Here is a 16,323-nt window from a genome sequence, read left to right as displayed (position 1 = left end):
CAGCTTCGCCAAGCTCCCCCCTCTCCTTGGAAAATGAAGGCAGCCTTTACTTCAATAAATTGTTTTAACTCTGCATAATCTACGGTAGCATCACAAAGGGTGAGCACAGACGAAATCCACTCTGGTGGATTTTGATCCCACCAACTGCAGATTTCAAAGTGCAAATTTTCCAGTCTTCCATTAGCAGTTTTCTTTATTATTCAAAGAAGGAAAAAAAAAAAAAAAAAGAAAAGAAAAGAAGAGAAAGTGAAAGCGAAAAGGGCAGCATATAAATGTCTTTTTAAGATGTGTGCTTGTAGCTGAGATTATATTCACTGTGTATCTGTGTTGATGATGAATTTCACTAACACCAGGGGAGTTGTACAAATTTTGGCCCAAGTACAGTCTGGTTTGGATCTGATACAAGCGTTTACACTCATCAGGTACCAGGATCCCCAGTGCATATTGCAAGGATTTATTCATCATCATGACTAACAGCTTCAGACTCGTTGTCACTTTATCACAAAGCTCCCTGTCATGGTGAGTTGGTGTAGCCTTAGCCCATGAAGCCATATCCTCACATAAGAATTACAACTTTTGCCATGTGTTTCTAACCTTGATGGTTTTGGAGCAAGGTTGCAACAAACAAGCCCAAAGGACTAAAATGCTATGAAGCAAGCAAAAGGAGCTGAAGCTGAGTTTTGTGTAACTTCCAAGGTGATGCTGTGACTCTCAGGGGAGGGCACTTGACTTCTAGATGCCTAATATTAATAGCCATTCCATTATAAGGAGACAGCATACCTTGTATATAATGCTTTTCATTAGTAGATCTCTGATCAGATTAGAAAGGAGAGTGAAATAATTATCTCCAGAAAAATCACAAGGGTCTATTGACCTTTGAATAAGCTGGTACTCTCTTCACCCATCTACACTTCCTGCACTTGCTTCTGTGATCCAAATATAATTTCAGTTCAGTTATCTTCTCCTCCAGAGGAGAATCAGATACATAAACCAGCTCATGCTCACAAGACCTCTGCAAATACAGGTGAACATGTCCATTCTGCAGAAGGATACAGAATAAAAGGCTCTCCTGACATCATTTCTATATTTTGTGAGGACACAAGAATTGATGTTGGGAAAGTAGACCTGATTTCCTGCCTCAGACACTTGCTTTGGTCATGGTTCCCAAAGCTGTCTGACCACTTCCCAGGGCCAGGCCCATATGTCCAATTCTGTTCAACGTGAGCAAAGAACAGTAGTAGAGGCAAAGCTGGTACAGCGTCTTCAAGCCATGTCACTTGGCCACCACCCTGTACACTGTTCAGTCTCATGTCTGTATCTTGAAAACCTAGCAGGTCCCAGGTAACCACCCCATTGCCAAAGAAGCACACATTAGGTGCTTTTGTCTTTCTGTGTTCCCAAACACACTACATACTTGGACTTCCCTATGTATGCTCTGATCTTACCTTCCTCTGCCTCTCCCTGCTCTCCCTACTTCACCTTGATTTTTTTTGTCTGGAGCTGTGAAGTGATATTGGAGGGGTGCACAACTTTATTAGCTCTACAGTTGCTGGGGATTTTCTGAGACAGGGATGTCTAGAAAGCCAGAGAAACTGTTTCGCCAAGGTGAGGAGAAGGAAACAAATGGTCCAAGGCTGGCCCAATATGCATTTCCATACCCAGGAAGAAAAGCAGTGTGATGAAGACATATGCTCTTCCTTCATAGTTCAGATGATGCAAGCATGCCAAGGACCCCAATGGGGAGAAATACTTGCTTTATGCGGCCTGAATATTCTTACAGTCATGGAGACAATTTCAAGCCCATTCAACCTTCTGTAGCTTAACCTATAGGCTTTCCTGTACTCTGGCAATCCATCCAGGAATGATGTGGATGACAGTAGTGGAGAATAGTGTTTGGCCACGTCAGCTGTCCCACGGCACCTTGATATATTGCCTCTTTCTCTGTTAAAGCAACTTTTTCGGTGCCAGAGCAGCTACACAGGCCTGCACTAGGCCCAGAGCCAACGTGAGCCTTACCTGGATTGTCTCATCAAAACCATTTTAACCTACGCTTCATCTCATGAAGGCCTTTTTATCTTCGTGAACAGCTAGACGCGACTAAAAGCCCTGGAGCCCTGGCTATCAGTTCTTAGTATTCTAATCACAAACCCCATATCTCCCCCAAAGTGGCAGTGAGCCAAGGGGTCCTATGCCCTAAGTCCAGCTCACAATGTCAGCAGTGTCCACTCCACTCCCAGCATCAGGGATAATAAATTCTTCCTTCAAGCAAATCAAGCAATCCAAATGAAATGCTTGATTTATGAATTCACACAGCCTTCAGGCACAAAATGGGTAAAAAAGGATATTTCTTTAGCCACTCTGTGCCTGAGATTTGAATGGAAAAGCTGCAAAGACATTTTTCTTATTGTTCCCTACAACTAAGCTAGCAATTTGCCCATGTTTCTTTAACTGCATTAGTGTGGGTTGCTATGTGGACTGGTGTTACTACATTTTGTTGCTCCCGGAGATGTCAGTTCAGCATGAACCACAGTAAGCAGTGCTGACAACAGCCCAACAACAAACAAACAGGAATACTAAACTCATTGAGATACTACCTCTTTTAAACCACGGCAAAACCTTTCAAACACCCGTTTCATGTTTCCGCCCTTCTCCATGGAGATCACCCTGGTGTGGTCTTCTTCATTAATCCAGATGAGAAATGTCTTGTCATTGTTATGCCTGGTTGAGAGGGGGGAAAAAAAGAGTATTTCTAAAAAGATAAGCCCCAAAAGATAATTCTCAGTATCCTTAGTTTTATCACAGTCTTTCAGGGCTGTGGAGAGGCTAATTGTGGCAAAATAGCATTGTTCTGAGGAGCTCAGGATTGGAGCTACTTTCACAGTTGGATTCCCCATGCCAATGGCATTTCACAGGTTTCTCAGGCACAGCAAGGATACTTTTCCTGGTCACATTTGTGCTTCTGTGGTGCTGAGCGAGGAAAAAACGTGTGGTCCTCTCGCACGAGCACAGCTGGGAGGTGCAGCAAAGGGAGAAGCCAAGCTCTGCACCCCCTGTCACCAGAGTGGGTTTTCATTGTTCTGAGAAAACTGTGCAGCTGGGAAAAACACCCTAACATTTACATGCTGCTGGGGGGCAAGCAGTATGTCCTTAATTAATTGTATTCTCCCCTAAATCAAAGCCCAGTGCCCTGTGTATGGCTTGGTTGCCACATCAGTCATGTGTCTGAGGACAGCAGCTGCATGCTGCTTCCAGACAGCGTGTCAGTGATGCTGGCTTGTCAGGCAAGATAAAAATGCCTGAAGAAACCCACTCGTGCTTCAAACAGATCAGTTGTGGCTAGGTTTATTAAGTGCTGGGTCAAACCCGAGGTCACTTTTTCCTGGCTTTTTCTCCCCTTTCTCTGTCTTCTACTACAGCCTTTCTGCAGCACGCAGAAAGTGATTGATGGGGTTAGGCTTATTCGTACAAAGGGTGGAATGTTACCAGGTTTGACACATGTGAAATTTGAAAGTTCAAGTTCACCGAGACCCTGGCTTTCAGCTGGTCTTTTACTGTACCTCCTTTTTTTTTTTTTTTTTGCACTTGGAGTTTGCCAGTGCAAGATGAGCAGGTGTAAACATCCTGTGCCCTGACATTGTGGTCACCCAAGGTCCAGTTAACTCGCCGTCGGTCACGTACAAAGGTTCCTGGCAGTCGGAAGGGGGAATTTCCCCTTCCTTTTGGGTCTGTCGTCCTTTCAGCATCTTTGCAACTTACCTCTTTTTTTTTTTTTTTTTTGCACTTGGAGTTTGCCAGTGCAAGATGAGCAGGTGTAAACATCCTGTGCCCTGACATTGTGGTCACCCAAGGTCCAGTTAACTCGCCGTCGGTCACGTACAAAGGTTCAGGGGAGGGTTTTCCAGATAGTCTGAGGTTGACCTGACTCAGCTGCCCCTTTAATTAACTGTGTCTTCCCATTGCTTTAAGAAACACGTACGGAGGCCACACTGAGTGCATTTAAACTGTGCCATTGCTCTGGTGGGGTCAGTGGGAATAGTCCTGCAGCCCATAACACTGACAGGAACACAATCATTATTAGCAAATTAATTCCCAGAGTGTGTGCTCTTTTTGAACAACAATTTCTTGCAAGAGAATAGCAGGTTTTCCAAATGGGGCTTACTGAAATACTTTCTAATCCTACTATTTTCTTTCCAGTCTGCATGTAAAACAAGCCAAGAAACAGGTCTGTTTAATTCAGGAGATCCCTGGGTAGTATTTATATTGTTGGTACTTCTCCTGTTTGTTTGCAGAGACAATGAGTGGGATGGCTCAAATTTGTCCTTTTCCTCTTCCTCAGATTAAAACAGGGATTGGGGAGCTAATCTGAAGCTTGTTGAAATAAAAAAAAAATCCTCACACATTTCCAACAGGTCATCAGGTTTCACAGTGCCTGCTCCCAACAGAAATCATGTTTAGCTCATCACAGCAATACTGACTACGCTTCTAACATGAGCCAGCAGTGTCAGACACTGCTTGGAGAACAGCTGGGGTTTTTTTCCTCATGAAATCCCATCCCCAGTGGAAGTCCTGAACCTGCCTGGGGAAAGGAGATAGACTAGGTGACTCCTCAGAATCCTTTTTAGCCTAATTTTTCAGACTTAAGTCATCTGATAATGCCTAGAAGTATACCAGGGTGGATGCAAAATATGTCAAGTGTGTTGTAAAAGTAGAAACAAACCTACAACAAAATAGGAAGTTCAGCTTCTTCTTTATCTCCTCTTTGTCAAGTTCATTTGGAAAGAAAGGGTTACTTTCAGCTCTGGGAATTAAAATAACACTCTGTCTCTTGACAGTGAGGAGGGAGACAGGAATTTGCAGTGTGGTGTCCTGCAGCTGTATGGCTGGTGGTGGCATGGCTACAATCTGGTGTTGGAGCTGCTTTTGTAACCTCAGCTCTGCCCACTTCATGGTGACTCCCAGGCTCTTTCCCAAATTAAATTTTTATCTAGAAGTAGAAAAAACTTAGATAAAAACCCCAAAAAGGAGCCAAAGCTGTGATGCTGTGCTGCATGGATGATATTAGTGATGGCTTCTTGAGTGTAAAGGTCTTACTCATTCTGTTGTACATTACTGCATTTTGTTGTTTTTTTTTTAAATTAAGTAAGAACATTTTTTTTAAAATTAAAAAAAAAGCAAACTGAACATGCTGTGAGTGTGGGGACAGAGTGGCTGCAAGGCTAGGACAAGCAAGGAGATTTGTAACACAATCTTTAAAACACGACACAAGCGTCTGCGTATCACACAACATACCAGATTCCTCTGGCATCTGGCCAGTCACGTGCCATCCCAGCACATGTTAGCAAAGGGGACACTGGCTTATCAAAGAGAAAGTGATCCTGGAAACCAAAACGGGACCGAAGGGGGAGAGAAAGAGAGAGAAAAAACAAAATTCAGGTTTATTCAAGGAAGTAGTATAAAGCTGTCTAATACATTTTATGTAAAGGCAATCAACGTACGAGTAAATCACATAGCATGGCATGTGAACCTGGTTCCTTCTTCTTAAAACTAAAAGCACTTTATCAGATTCTCACTGACACTGGTAATATGACCGTGTTTTGCCAAAAACGTTTTTCCATGTTGAGAGGAATGGGAAGTGGGGACCTATTACCATATACACACACCAAAGGGTACTCCGGAGGGACCTCACTGCTAGCACCAGAGATGTTTTCTGCATACAGATGCATTTCAGGGTAAGAGAACGCAATGAGTTCTCAAAAACAGGGGAAAAAAAAAAGGAAAAGCTAGTTCTGAAAAGATATTTTTTCCAGCACAGAGATTTAGCAATTTATTCTGAGCATGAAGTCAAGGTAGGAATTAAATCAGTGCTAAGCTTGACCTTTTGGAATCACAGACTTGTTCTGTTCCTTAACAGAGTTTCTATTTCTGATTTAATAGATGTAGCACTTGCTGTGCCACTGACTTGCCACATTCCAGATCATTTAGATTTTTTTTTAACTGAACTGTTTTTTTCCCAAAGCAAATATATGTTTGATTTTCATGTCTGTACAGCAAAATCGTTAGTTCTTAATTTCTCAAACACTGCCATATCAAATGTTGTGTGGAGACTTTGGGGGGATGTTGTTGGTCCGTTGTTTTTTTTTAAATCTAGGGTTTAATTAAGAATAGGGAAGCAAACTATCCAGAATAAATATGACATGGTAGACAGGTTAATAAACTTCACTTCTTTTTCCCCTTAGTGGAGAATTTTAGGTTTTCACTGTTGAATACCCTGTGATGGACATGATGCAGCCAGAACCCCAACCATGCAGAAAGAAAAGGTAGAGAGTTCTCTTTGCTCATCACAGGGACACAACATTTCCTTCCTCGGCTGACTCCATCTGATGCTTTTACTTGAAAGAAAGTTTCCCCATTTGCAAGAAAACAGCTGAGCGCTATTAGTTTCCCTTACGTGCATATGGCCCAAATCTGCAAAGTACCAAATGCCTTCTGTGCTGAATGCCATTCAGCCAGCACTGATTTGATCTTACCAAGATCAAATGGTGCTTATTGAAGGCTGGCAGAAAGCCTGATATTGTAGAGTTTCAAGGTCCTAATGCACTGTAGAAGGTAAGCAATGGTATGAGTAAAAGATGGAATCTGAGGTTACGACATTCAATGCCCTGATTTCTATAAATTTGCCTTACCAAAACAAACAAAACAATGTAAAATGCTGAACTAGTGAAGCCTATTCCACTTCCCAAAGGATTTCACTTTAAATAAGGAGTTAAACTCCACAATTCTATTCCAACCTCTGCTTTCTGGGGAGCTCTCTCCTGCTGAAAAAGGTAATGAAATAAAACCGACAACAACATCTTGTCAATAAACATAGTACCAAGGACATTCAATTAAAAAAGTTACTGACCTTACATAAATTCTTAACTCCTGGTTAATGCAGACTGTGACACCTAGTTCCAGAGTTATAAATAGTTATGTTACTTCATCAGCTCCCTTTTGGTTGATGTTATGGATTAATGTGCCATGAGTATAGCTAACAGGGTACAGCCATTCCTTTGGATATTTAAAATGCACATTCAAGGTTTGTTTGACATGTCACATGCTGTGACAAAATCCATGATGAAAATCCTTGTGTTTCCATCTGTGTGACAATGAAAACTGTCGTTATGGCCCTGATCCTTCAAGTCCTTAAACACAGTTAGAGGACTGGGAAAAGCTCACCTGGGTGCAGTTGGCTATGGCCGTTTTGGGGAAATTAGAATTAGTGTAGTTTTGACATAAAGAAATGGCAAGAAACAAAGCCCCCACCCCGACAGTCTGGAACGCAGATAACACATAATGTTTTTCTCAATGTAATATTTTAGTTAGAATGGTTATTAATACAGAAAATATCAATCTTTGCTTAAGGAAATGACCAAGGAAAAGACCTGAATTTGCTTCGTTATTTGTCCAAAGAGGTGGTAGTAGCAAGGTATATTTGATTTGACACAGATCTTGCTATCCCAAATATAACGCCACGTTTTGGACCTGCACAGTGATGTCCTTAGCCAAAATATAGACCCTGGATGATTTACCATTGCATTAAAAATATTAACAGGCCATTAACGACTGGGTTATCCTCCTTAGTTACACAGGAAAGCATGTACCCCGGAGAAAGATGGAGATTAAGATAAATGAGAGTAAATAAAGGTGGGGTCAGCACTGGAGCTGTACTTACATCGATAAGCTGCTGCTGATCCCTCTCGGACATATTAGTCAAGCTGTAGTACTTTCCCGAGAGGTCTCCTTTCAGCCCAGCAAGAGCGGTGACCACGACGTTCTCCACCTCTCTCCGCTCTGCCCTGGTGCAGGCAGGAGGAAGGCTGAGGCCACGGATACTGCGGCCAGTCCTCACCCGTGAGGAGAGAACGTAGCGCTCGTCAAATTGACCATGGCTGATCTGAAGGGAGAATATTTCATTAGTTCACACACAGTCCCCCACGTTGTACTACACCATTAAAAAAAACCCCCACAAAACGAAACCAAAAAAACATTTCTACTCAAATGTTTCTACTCAAAAAAGAAGGGCATCTTTCTCCCTAGGCGCGATGGCCTCTCCATGAGATCACAAATTCTCAGCATACAAGGAGCCCCTCAGAATTTCAGACACCAGGAGTTTTTTTTTAGGAAGAAGAAGTTTCTTTGGCTGAATGAATGTGGCAGAATAACCAGCCAGTCTTCCAGGGACCCAAGATATAAAGGAATCTGCATGGCTTTTGGAGACACGGATATGGGCAGAGGCAGGGGGCCAGGCACGGAAGATCTATTGAAAGAGGAAGTCCCAAGAAGTTGCTAAACCTCAGTGTAGCTGAACTATGAAGGAAATACTAAGCAGCAGTTGAGGTCTGATCACATGTTTGTGGGCGTTATGGAGTCAGCTCCTGCTTTCATTCCAAATCTTAGACACATGTTTGTCTGTAACTCATGAACAGATCCCCAGTGCCAAATGAGTCTGTGGCCCAAATGCTTAGTACAGTTGGGACTGATCCCCTGCTAGGAACAAGGTAGGGATACAGCTGTCCTGCCCTCAGGGTCATGAGTGGCATCCCACTTCCCTTAACCCTAACATTACTGTCTTTGGAGTTGGATCAGGAAGAAGAAAAGTACTCTTGCACTATCACATACAATATCATCACTGTAAGAAGCAGCCCTGAGCCTTTAATGTTTCATTATTTTATTTCAAACCTACCTTGGATGCATCCAGGTCGGTGTGGTGCTTCATTGTCCGTGGATCATAGCCATTATGTCTGGCTTTAATGACAGGGTCAAAAATCTCAGCAAACACCTACGGAATCAAGAGAATCTAGAAAGATTCTGCGGCATCACAGAAATGCTTAAATGAACCAGCTTCAGCCACAGGAGAAGTCCCCTGGCTCCTGGGTGACAGACATAAAGGGGGCTTTGCAAATGCAGACAGAGCTACATGAGATAAGCGGGCGTGCTTTTGACCTAGACAGTTGCTTAAGTCACAAGCTTACTCTGGTTACCACAGACAGGTACTGGATATGGTGGCAACCAGGTTAGGTTTCAGGATGTGTTACCAACACACACAGGGGGTCCCCCGGCAGCTTGCCTCCTGCTTTTAGGCCATGCAGGAATACCCTACATCTTCGCTGCCAGGGCTACTAGTCCTCATGAGAGCCACTCGGCTCAGGTGTGTCAACATCGACCACAACCACATCCATCCCGTGGATGAGAAGCAGTGGCACATCTAAATGAGTAAACCAAATGGCAGGAGCTGATAGTCCAGAATGCCAGATGCATCCTTAGCAGTGTTTGGGATATTGTTAGGAGACTGTATAATAGTAGGTACCATTGTACGGTAGACTGAAGGAAGCAGACCACCGAGGTCAGTAAAAATAAAGGAAAAAATAAAGATTTTCCTTCTTCTTCCTTTTCTCCTCATTCCAGAGTTAAATAAACCTGCCCATCCAAATGTTGTCTGTATTCATCTTCCATCGTGATCCAAAACTGATCACAATGATGTCTGGCACTTCCCAGAAGTCATTTTTTTGTTTCACTTCTGCCTCTGCTGTTCCACAAGGTAATTTCCACCTTATTTTGTTACTCTTATTTTGTGTGTCTCAGGGTTGTATAGCTTTGCTATAAACTAAGTGGAGTTGGAGGAAGGAGGGCAACTGCTGGAGGTGGGTAGCAGCTGCTCCCAAGAAGGTACATTTTGTTGACTTCAGTTTCTGCAGAGTGGGCACCTGGAGTAGTGCCTTATATTCATACATTTCCTCATGTGGAAGAGTAGGGAGAACACCATCTTTATGCACATGACCTCTCTGGGGTACAATGCATACCCTACTGGCAATCTGTCTTCATCTAAGGAGCTCTTGTGAACACCACCACGAAAACTGCACCAAATACAACAGTATTGTGGAAATGTCTTACCTCGTAGGATTCTTCATCACCTGCCACCATGCCCACAGTTTTAATGAAAGGATGGCCAGGATTGTCAACCCCGGTCTGGATGCACTGATCCAGGGTGTAGCCGTTGGGAGTCATCTTGTCCCTTAGCCTGGAGTAAATGCCCGGGGTGAGGCACTCCGCCATGCAGTTGTTATGTTTGCGGAGATCAGGATAGTCGGCGCTGAAGAGAAGAAGAATCCCAAGCAATTAATGTGGCACCTCGGAAGAGTAATCCCTGCTAGTTTATGAGGCTATTAAAGGGATCACGAGCTACAGAGTACACAGCGTGGTTTAAAAGTATAATTAGTTCTTGGTTTATCTGCTGCATTGCATTTCAGGAAGGGAGGAAGATTCAGGTCACTGAAAGTACCCCACGTTGCACACTGGTGGGCCTCCACACTGACAGCAATTGCAGCTTTCTGCTACTTGGGGCCATCAGGAAAATGAATCCCAGTGAGCTCTGAAAGTGTACTAAGCCCCATTAAATCTCTTCTGAGAAACTCTTATTCAGAAGTAAAGAAATTCTAACATTTTTTTTGTTCAAGTAGGAAGGGAATTAAGTTTAGCTGAAGAAGTTCTTTGTAATCTGGAGCCCAGGTGCTCTCACAGCTTAGTGGACTTAGTGGGGCTGTCTGATTGATGTCAGCTGGGAAGCTCATACTTCTACAGTATCTGGGTTTGCTTTAATGGTGTTACTATTTACAGAAAGCTGCATGGTGTACTAAGGCAGGGAAAATAAAGATGCTATGCTTTAGTAAGGCATTTTTTGCAACTGTACATCTACCTAGTACTGGTGATTATTTGCTTTATCATAGAATCACAGAATCATAGAATAGTTAGAGTTGGAAGGGACCTTAAAGATCATCTAGTTCCGCCCCCCCTGCCCTGGGCAGGGACACCTCCCACCAGACCAGGTTGCTCAAAGCCCCATCCAGCCTGACCTTGAACACCTCCAGGGATGGGGCATCCACAGCTTCTCTGGGCAACCTGTTCCAGTGCCTCACCACCCTCACAGGAAAGAATTTCTTTATAGTGTCTAATCTAAATCTCCCCTTTTCCAATTTAAAACCATTACCCCTTGTCCTGTCACTACATTCCCTGATAAAGAGCCCCTCCTCATCTCTCCTGTAGCCCCCCTTCAGTTACTACAAGTCCATTATTTCTATAACAATATATTTTAACTAGAACACTATTCACTAATTAAAAAAAAGAAGGTTTGTTAGAGCCTGGTACATACTGTTTTTCACAAGTATGCTCAGCAAAGTCAATCTATAGAGAAGAAGGTTTGTAATTAATTTCTAATTATCAGCCAGCTTGTAACAGAATTAGGAATATTTCAAGTGCAGTAGTTATATGGGAGATTTCTTTACTGCTTGCATATTAAAAATATTTTCACATTTCCTAATGGTAGAGTGCATTCCATCAGCCAGTCCAATAGGCTGAGCTACAAAGTGGTTGACAGCAGATGAGATAAAATAAAGACAATTTAGTGATACGCCCAAAATTTGAGACATTTCTTAGGCTTGTCATTGTTCAGTAATAGGAGTTTTTGAGTGTTGCTACTATCTCACATCCCTGCTTTCTGGTCTTGAAGGCCATTGTTGGTGCTGGAGTTATTAACAAAGAGTTTTTCAGGTCACACAGCCCGTGTCTCACAGATGGTGTGACTGCATGAGGACTCTGCAGCTTTGATAGGGATCTTCTTCCTCCAGAGAGTTAAATGTTGCTCCTAGCCCCGCTAACAGGGCGCTGTGCCCCATTGACTGCCGAATCCCAAGTCCTTACCTTGGAGGAAAGAGCTTCCGCTTTTCCTGAACGGCGGCCTTCACATTTTGCTGGTTGAGGAGGTACCCGGTGGTTAGCACCCCCGTGCCTGCAGCTGCAAAGAGTGCAGTGGTTGCACGGCCAGCCAGGAGACGGCAGAAGGTGCTAGCCATTCCTCTCGGAGGATACGATGCCTGCAAGAGAAGACAGCCCAATGTCAACCCATAAGTCCTCATGCAGTACAAATGTCAAGTTGACTCGCATTTTTAATGGTAGCCCTGTAAAAGAATGAATTTATTTTTATAATTGTTTTGCACTTACACAGCATGTTCAGAAAAATGGTTAGTATGCACATGTGTTATTTCTATACCTTAGGTAGACCTGGAAATCAGTTGGTTCTTTTGGTGCTGTATTGAGTACACAATTCTAAATGCAACACCCTGAATATTTTAATTATTTTCATGATTGAGGTCCATAATTGAATCTTTTAGCTTGCTTCATAGCAACACCACATTACACAGAGAGATCTTTTCATTGGCCAAAAAGGTACAGTAATGTACAGTTACATGTGGTAGGATGAGACATTCGGTAGGTTGTTCTTTTCAGTGCTACCACCTACAGAAACTCTTGTGTCTTTTCCATCCTAGCTTGACTTGCAAGCACTTTGTGCTTTTTCTTCCATATGAGTAAAGTTGGGGTAAGCTTGAACTCATCATCCAGCTCACATTGTGGGAAGGGGGATATGCTAGGGACAGAAAAATTTTCAGCAGTATGGGAAGTGGGAACAGAGCCCAACTCTTCTCTGCCTTTTCCAGTATGTGAATACACTCCATCAAATGGAGCTAGTGGGAGCAAACACCAAAACAAAGGTAGGTGGCTCTTCATGCCAGTGATCATAGACTTACAAAACACGTTGTCAAAGGTTGGTGTGGGTGCAGTAAGTGTGCATGGCTTCAGTGAGAGACTGGACAAGCATGTGGAAGAGGGATTAATTGCAGGCTTTTAGCATACAAAAAAATAGGCTAGCAAGAAAATATGGACCAGTTAGAGTGGGTCCAGAGGAGGGATGCGAAAATAGTCAGAGAATGAGAACAGCTCTCCTATGGAGAAAGGTTGAGAGAGTTGGGGCTGCTCAACCTGGAGAAGAGGAGGCTCCGGGGAGACTTATTGTGACCTTTTAGTACTTAAAGGGGGCTTATAAGAAAAATGGGGACAGACTTTTTACCAGGTCCTGTTTTGACAGATTTTACTAGGGCAATGGTTTTGAACAGGAAGAGGGTACCTTTAGGTTGGATATAAGGAAGACATTTTTATGATGAGGATGATGAGACACTGGAACAGTTTGCCCAGAAAAGTTATGGATGCCCCATCCCTGGCAGTGTTCAAGGTCAGGCTGGATGGGGCTTTGAGCAACCAGATCTAGTGAAAGATGCCTCTGCCAATAGCAGAAAGGTTGGACTAGATGATTTTTAAAGGTCCTTTCCAGCCCCAACCATTCTATGAATCTGTGACTCTATGAAAATTGCCTGGTCTGAAACTTGTATGCTCTGTTAATTATTCCCAGCAGCATGTTCGTAGTGGAGCTATGGGTTTGGGACTGTGTCTGGAGTACAGGGGATCTCTAAGTCTAGCAGAGAGCATGGTATGTTCTGTGAAAGCCTGAAGAAGACAATGCACATTTTTTCTTCCAAGAATCAGAATTTGGCTGGTATTGCCAGTGAGTGTGAGTTCCTCAGGAAGATATAATTCCCGTTTAAATAAAGGATAAATTCCAATTTGTGACATTGACAGAAGCTTATTCTTAAAACTAGACTCTGGTAAACAGTTAGGAAATGGGCATGGAAGAGTTACAAAAAACCATGAACTTCCCCCAGGATATGCTGCTTCAGTTGTTTTTCCAACGTTTTAAAAAATGTAATTGTTTCTGTAATCTCTTCACCATTCATTTGGAGGTTAAACTAAGCACCTAAAAGTATTTGGTTTTATTTTCAATGAACAAAGTGTTCTCATGTCCCATAATTTTCTTTGCATAATTCTTTGCCTTTTCCACTCCTTTTTAAAGGCAAATACAATGTTGCATCTATATCCTCTCACTTGGTAAAAAGATCTTCTCATCTGCTTGCATGGGTTTTGGTTGAAAAGCAGCATCTTCTTTGTACGTCAGTGACATATGTGAGAGGAGAAACACAGGTATGTTTCAAGTTTGAGAGTCATTTGTTTCATGTTCTGTGTCTTCTTTAATCAATTTTGTACCTGAATTTTGTTATGCTGTCTTCTCCATGCCTTGAATATGCAATATACTACTTTTATCTAATTTTCCTTCCAGAGAAAGGTGCTGACTGACTGACAAAAATGTCCATCTTCTCTTCACTGAAAGAATTTCTCTAAAACAGAAGTGGGGAGACACCACACAGGGAAGGCAATTTTTCCCCCACCCTCGTTAGGAATACATTGTGATTTCCTCAGCTATTCCGAGCCCTCAAGAATTAGTTGCACAGGACTGCAGTATAATGAAATATGTGACACTGGGCTGGGACAGGAGGCAGATCATTGACTGTGGCCTTATCTAGAGTGGCTCCCCTCCACCTGTGAATTCGTTTAGGTGAGTGGCAGCACAGCCTTTCATCACCGCAACAGGATTTCTCCCTCCCAAAATGGAGTGGGAGAATGTTTGACTGTAAATCAAAATCAAATATGAGGCTTGTGATGGAGGTTTTTGTGCTGCTTTCTTTTCTGTGTATTTAGCAGATGGTTCTTGTGCCTTTTCACAGTATAGCATCCCCATCCTACACTCTAGAAATATTTGCTTATGACTAATCTGCACAAAACTATTATTGTTATTCTGGTGTCTGAGAAACAATACGTGTATTTTCATGTATTTATAGTTTGGTTTCACAGATGCCATTTTTGCTGCAAGGAATTGGCTGGCAGTCAAAACCCTGTCCCAAAAATGAGAATCTGTATCAAAATCCTGTTGCAGGCAATGACATCATGACTTCAGTGACCCCAGGCACTCGTTAGCATCTCCACCAGCCTGGATTTTTTTTGGGAGCTTCTAAACCCTGCGTCACTTTAAGGGACAAATCTGGTCCATACATCTGATTAAATGAGAGGAACCACGTGCAGGGTGTATTTAGAAAGAAGCGTGAGGCACAACAGGATAATTATAATGCTTCAGAAATAACGGGAGCAGTGCACCCAGTGACTACAGCGTGCACCAACAGGTAAAGCTAACGGCCTCAGAGAGGTCATTATATTTAGCCATGTCACGTATCTGCTGGCAAGGCTGCACCGTGGTGTTTGCTGTTTTCACATAACCTCTGTTCCCTGCACTAATGCACCGTGACATGAAAGTCCCATCCCTTGTACCTATCAATTGACTGGCTGCACATTTGTCTACCTTCAAGGCTTTTCCCATGATGAAGGATGCACAAGGGGTAGAAGCAACGTCGCAGCCAGAGAGTTACTCTCTGGATGAGCATGGTGTTGTTGTGGGCTGGGACTGGAAGCAGAGCCTGTTCTTTGCTGGACAGTCAGCATTAATTTGTTCTGGAGGAGGTGAGAAGCACATGGGAGCTCTGCAAGGGTGAAGGGTGATGGAAGCTGCCTCTCTGTGACTTCTTTGGGGGACAAACCATGCTTGCCCAAAATTTTAAAGAGCTAAAGGTTGTTTGGCTGCTGATTCAATGCATCTTGTGTCCTTCGCTTTGCCCTTGCAACAGCTACAGGGTAAGAAGGCGCCCGACCCCGAGACCAGCTTGAGCAGAGCAGACCTTCTGCAGAAGGTGGTGTGCCAACAGTACCCTGGGTGGCTGCGGGGAACTCCTCATCTTCCACTTTCAGGCTGAACTACTCTGTGTGCCTGAGGTATAGGGTTGGGAACAGAAGAGAAATAAGCCACCTGGAAAAAGAAGTGGATGAACCTTCTATGGGGAAAAGGAACCAGTTTGAAAAGGCCAAGAGATCTCATTGGTAACTCAAATGGTGATGGCTTTGTGTCATGGCTGATCTGGGAAATACAGGGATGTTTTACTTTACTCCTTCTGCTGAATAAGTATGAGTACTCCCTCCTCACTCTCATTTATGCTGATCTTTGACTGGATGTGCAAGGCTGAGCTTTAATGCCCAAAGCAGACCCTCTCAGCGTGGACAGTTTCATTGTCACCTTCTCCCCTGTTCAGGTAGCATCCGTGATTTTCCCACCCTTTCCATGTCTGGTATACTGAACAGGTCTGTGCCTTTGGGCCAGAATGGCTGACTTTTGGACACTTGATCAGAGGCAGACTTTATGCTCATAAAATTGTTTTCCTTTTTTGAGTTTTAATAAAGTCCCATAGCACAAGTATTTTTCTTGTTGGCAGTGTTATCTCTCATTGTGGCTGCCTGCCTTGTCCCCCGGGATGTTCTTGCCTTGTTGGATCACAGAAAAGGTTTTCCTTACCCTGAGGCAGGCTCTACTTTACCTGACAGATGCTCCTCTAACAGCTCGCAAAAGCCCCCAACACTGGAGATGCCACAGGCTGAGTACGTTAACTACCTAAAAAAAAAAAAAAAAAAAAAGAAAAATCTGAGAAAGGGGCTTTTTTTTTTTTTTTTTTCAAAAAAAAAATT

At 43.1% G+C, this 16,323-nt stretch overlaps 1 protein-coding gene across 1 annotated transcript in view; it reads right to left on the bottom strand.

Annotated features, from left to right (window-relative positions):
- The window catches only part of CKMT2 (creatine kinase, mitochondrial 2), a 28,563-nt gene that overhangs the window by 5,435 nt on the left and 6,805 nt on the right, over nt 1-16,323 (bottom strand). Inside the window, exons 2-8 of the mRNA XM_014960526.1 lie at nt 16,176-16,249; nt 11,734-11,906; nt 9,931-10,129; nt 8,723-8,818; nt 7,712-7,933; nt 5,290-5,375; nt 2,595-2,718 (exon numbers count right to left, since the gene is read on the bottom strand). Of these exons, the coding sequence (XP_014816012.1) occupies nt 2,595-2,718; nt 5,290-5,375; nt 7,712-7,933; nt 8,723-8,818; nt 9,931-10,129; nt 11,734-11,885 (879 nt within the window). The 5' untranslated portion in view covers nt 11,886-11,906; nt 16,176-16,249. The remainder of the gene's footprint in view (nt 1-2,594; nt 2,719-5,289; nt 5,376-7,711; nt 7,934-8,722; nt 8,819-9,930; nt 10,130-11,733; nt 11,907-16,175; nt 16,250-16,323) is intronic.

This window comes from Calidris pugnax, unplaced genomic scaffold (genome assembly GCF_001431845.1).
Source record: "Calidris pugnax isolate Ruff unplaced genomic scaffold, ASM143184v1 scaffold326, whole genome shotgun sequence".
Taxonomy (NCBI): Eukaryota; Metazoa; Chordata; class Aves; order Charadriiformes; family Scolopacidae; genus Calidris; species Calidris pugnax.
Note: the sequence above shows the minus strand (reverse complement) of the source record. Positions and strands in the feature narration are given on the sequence as shown.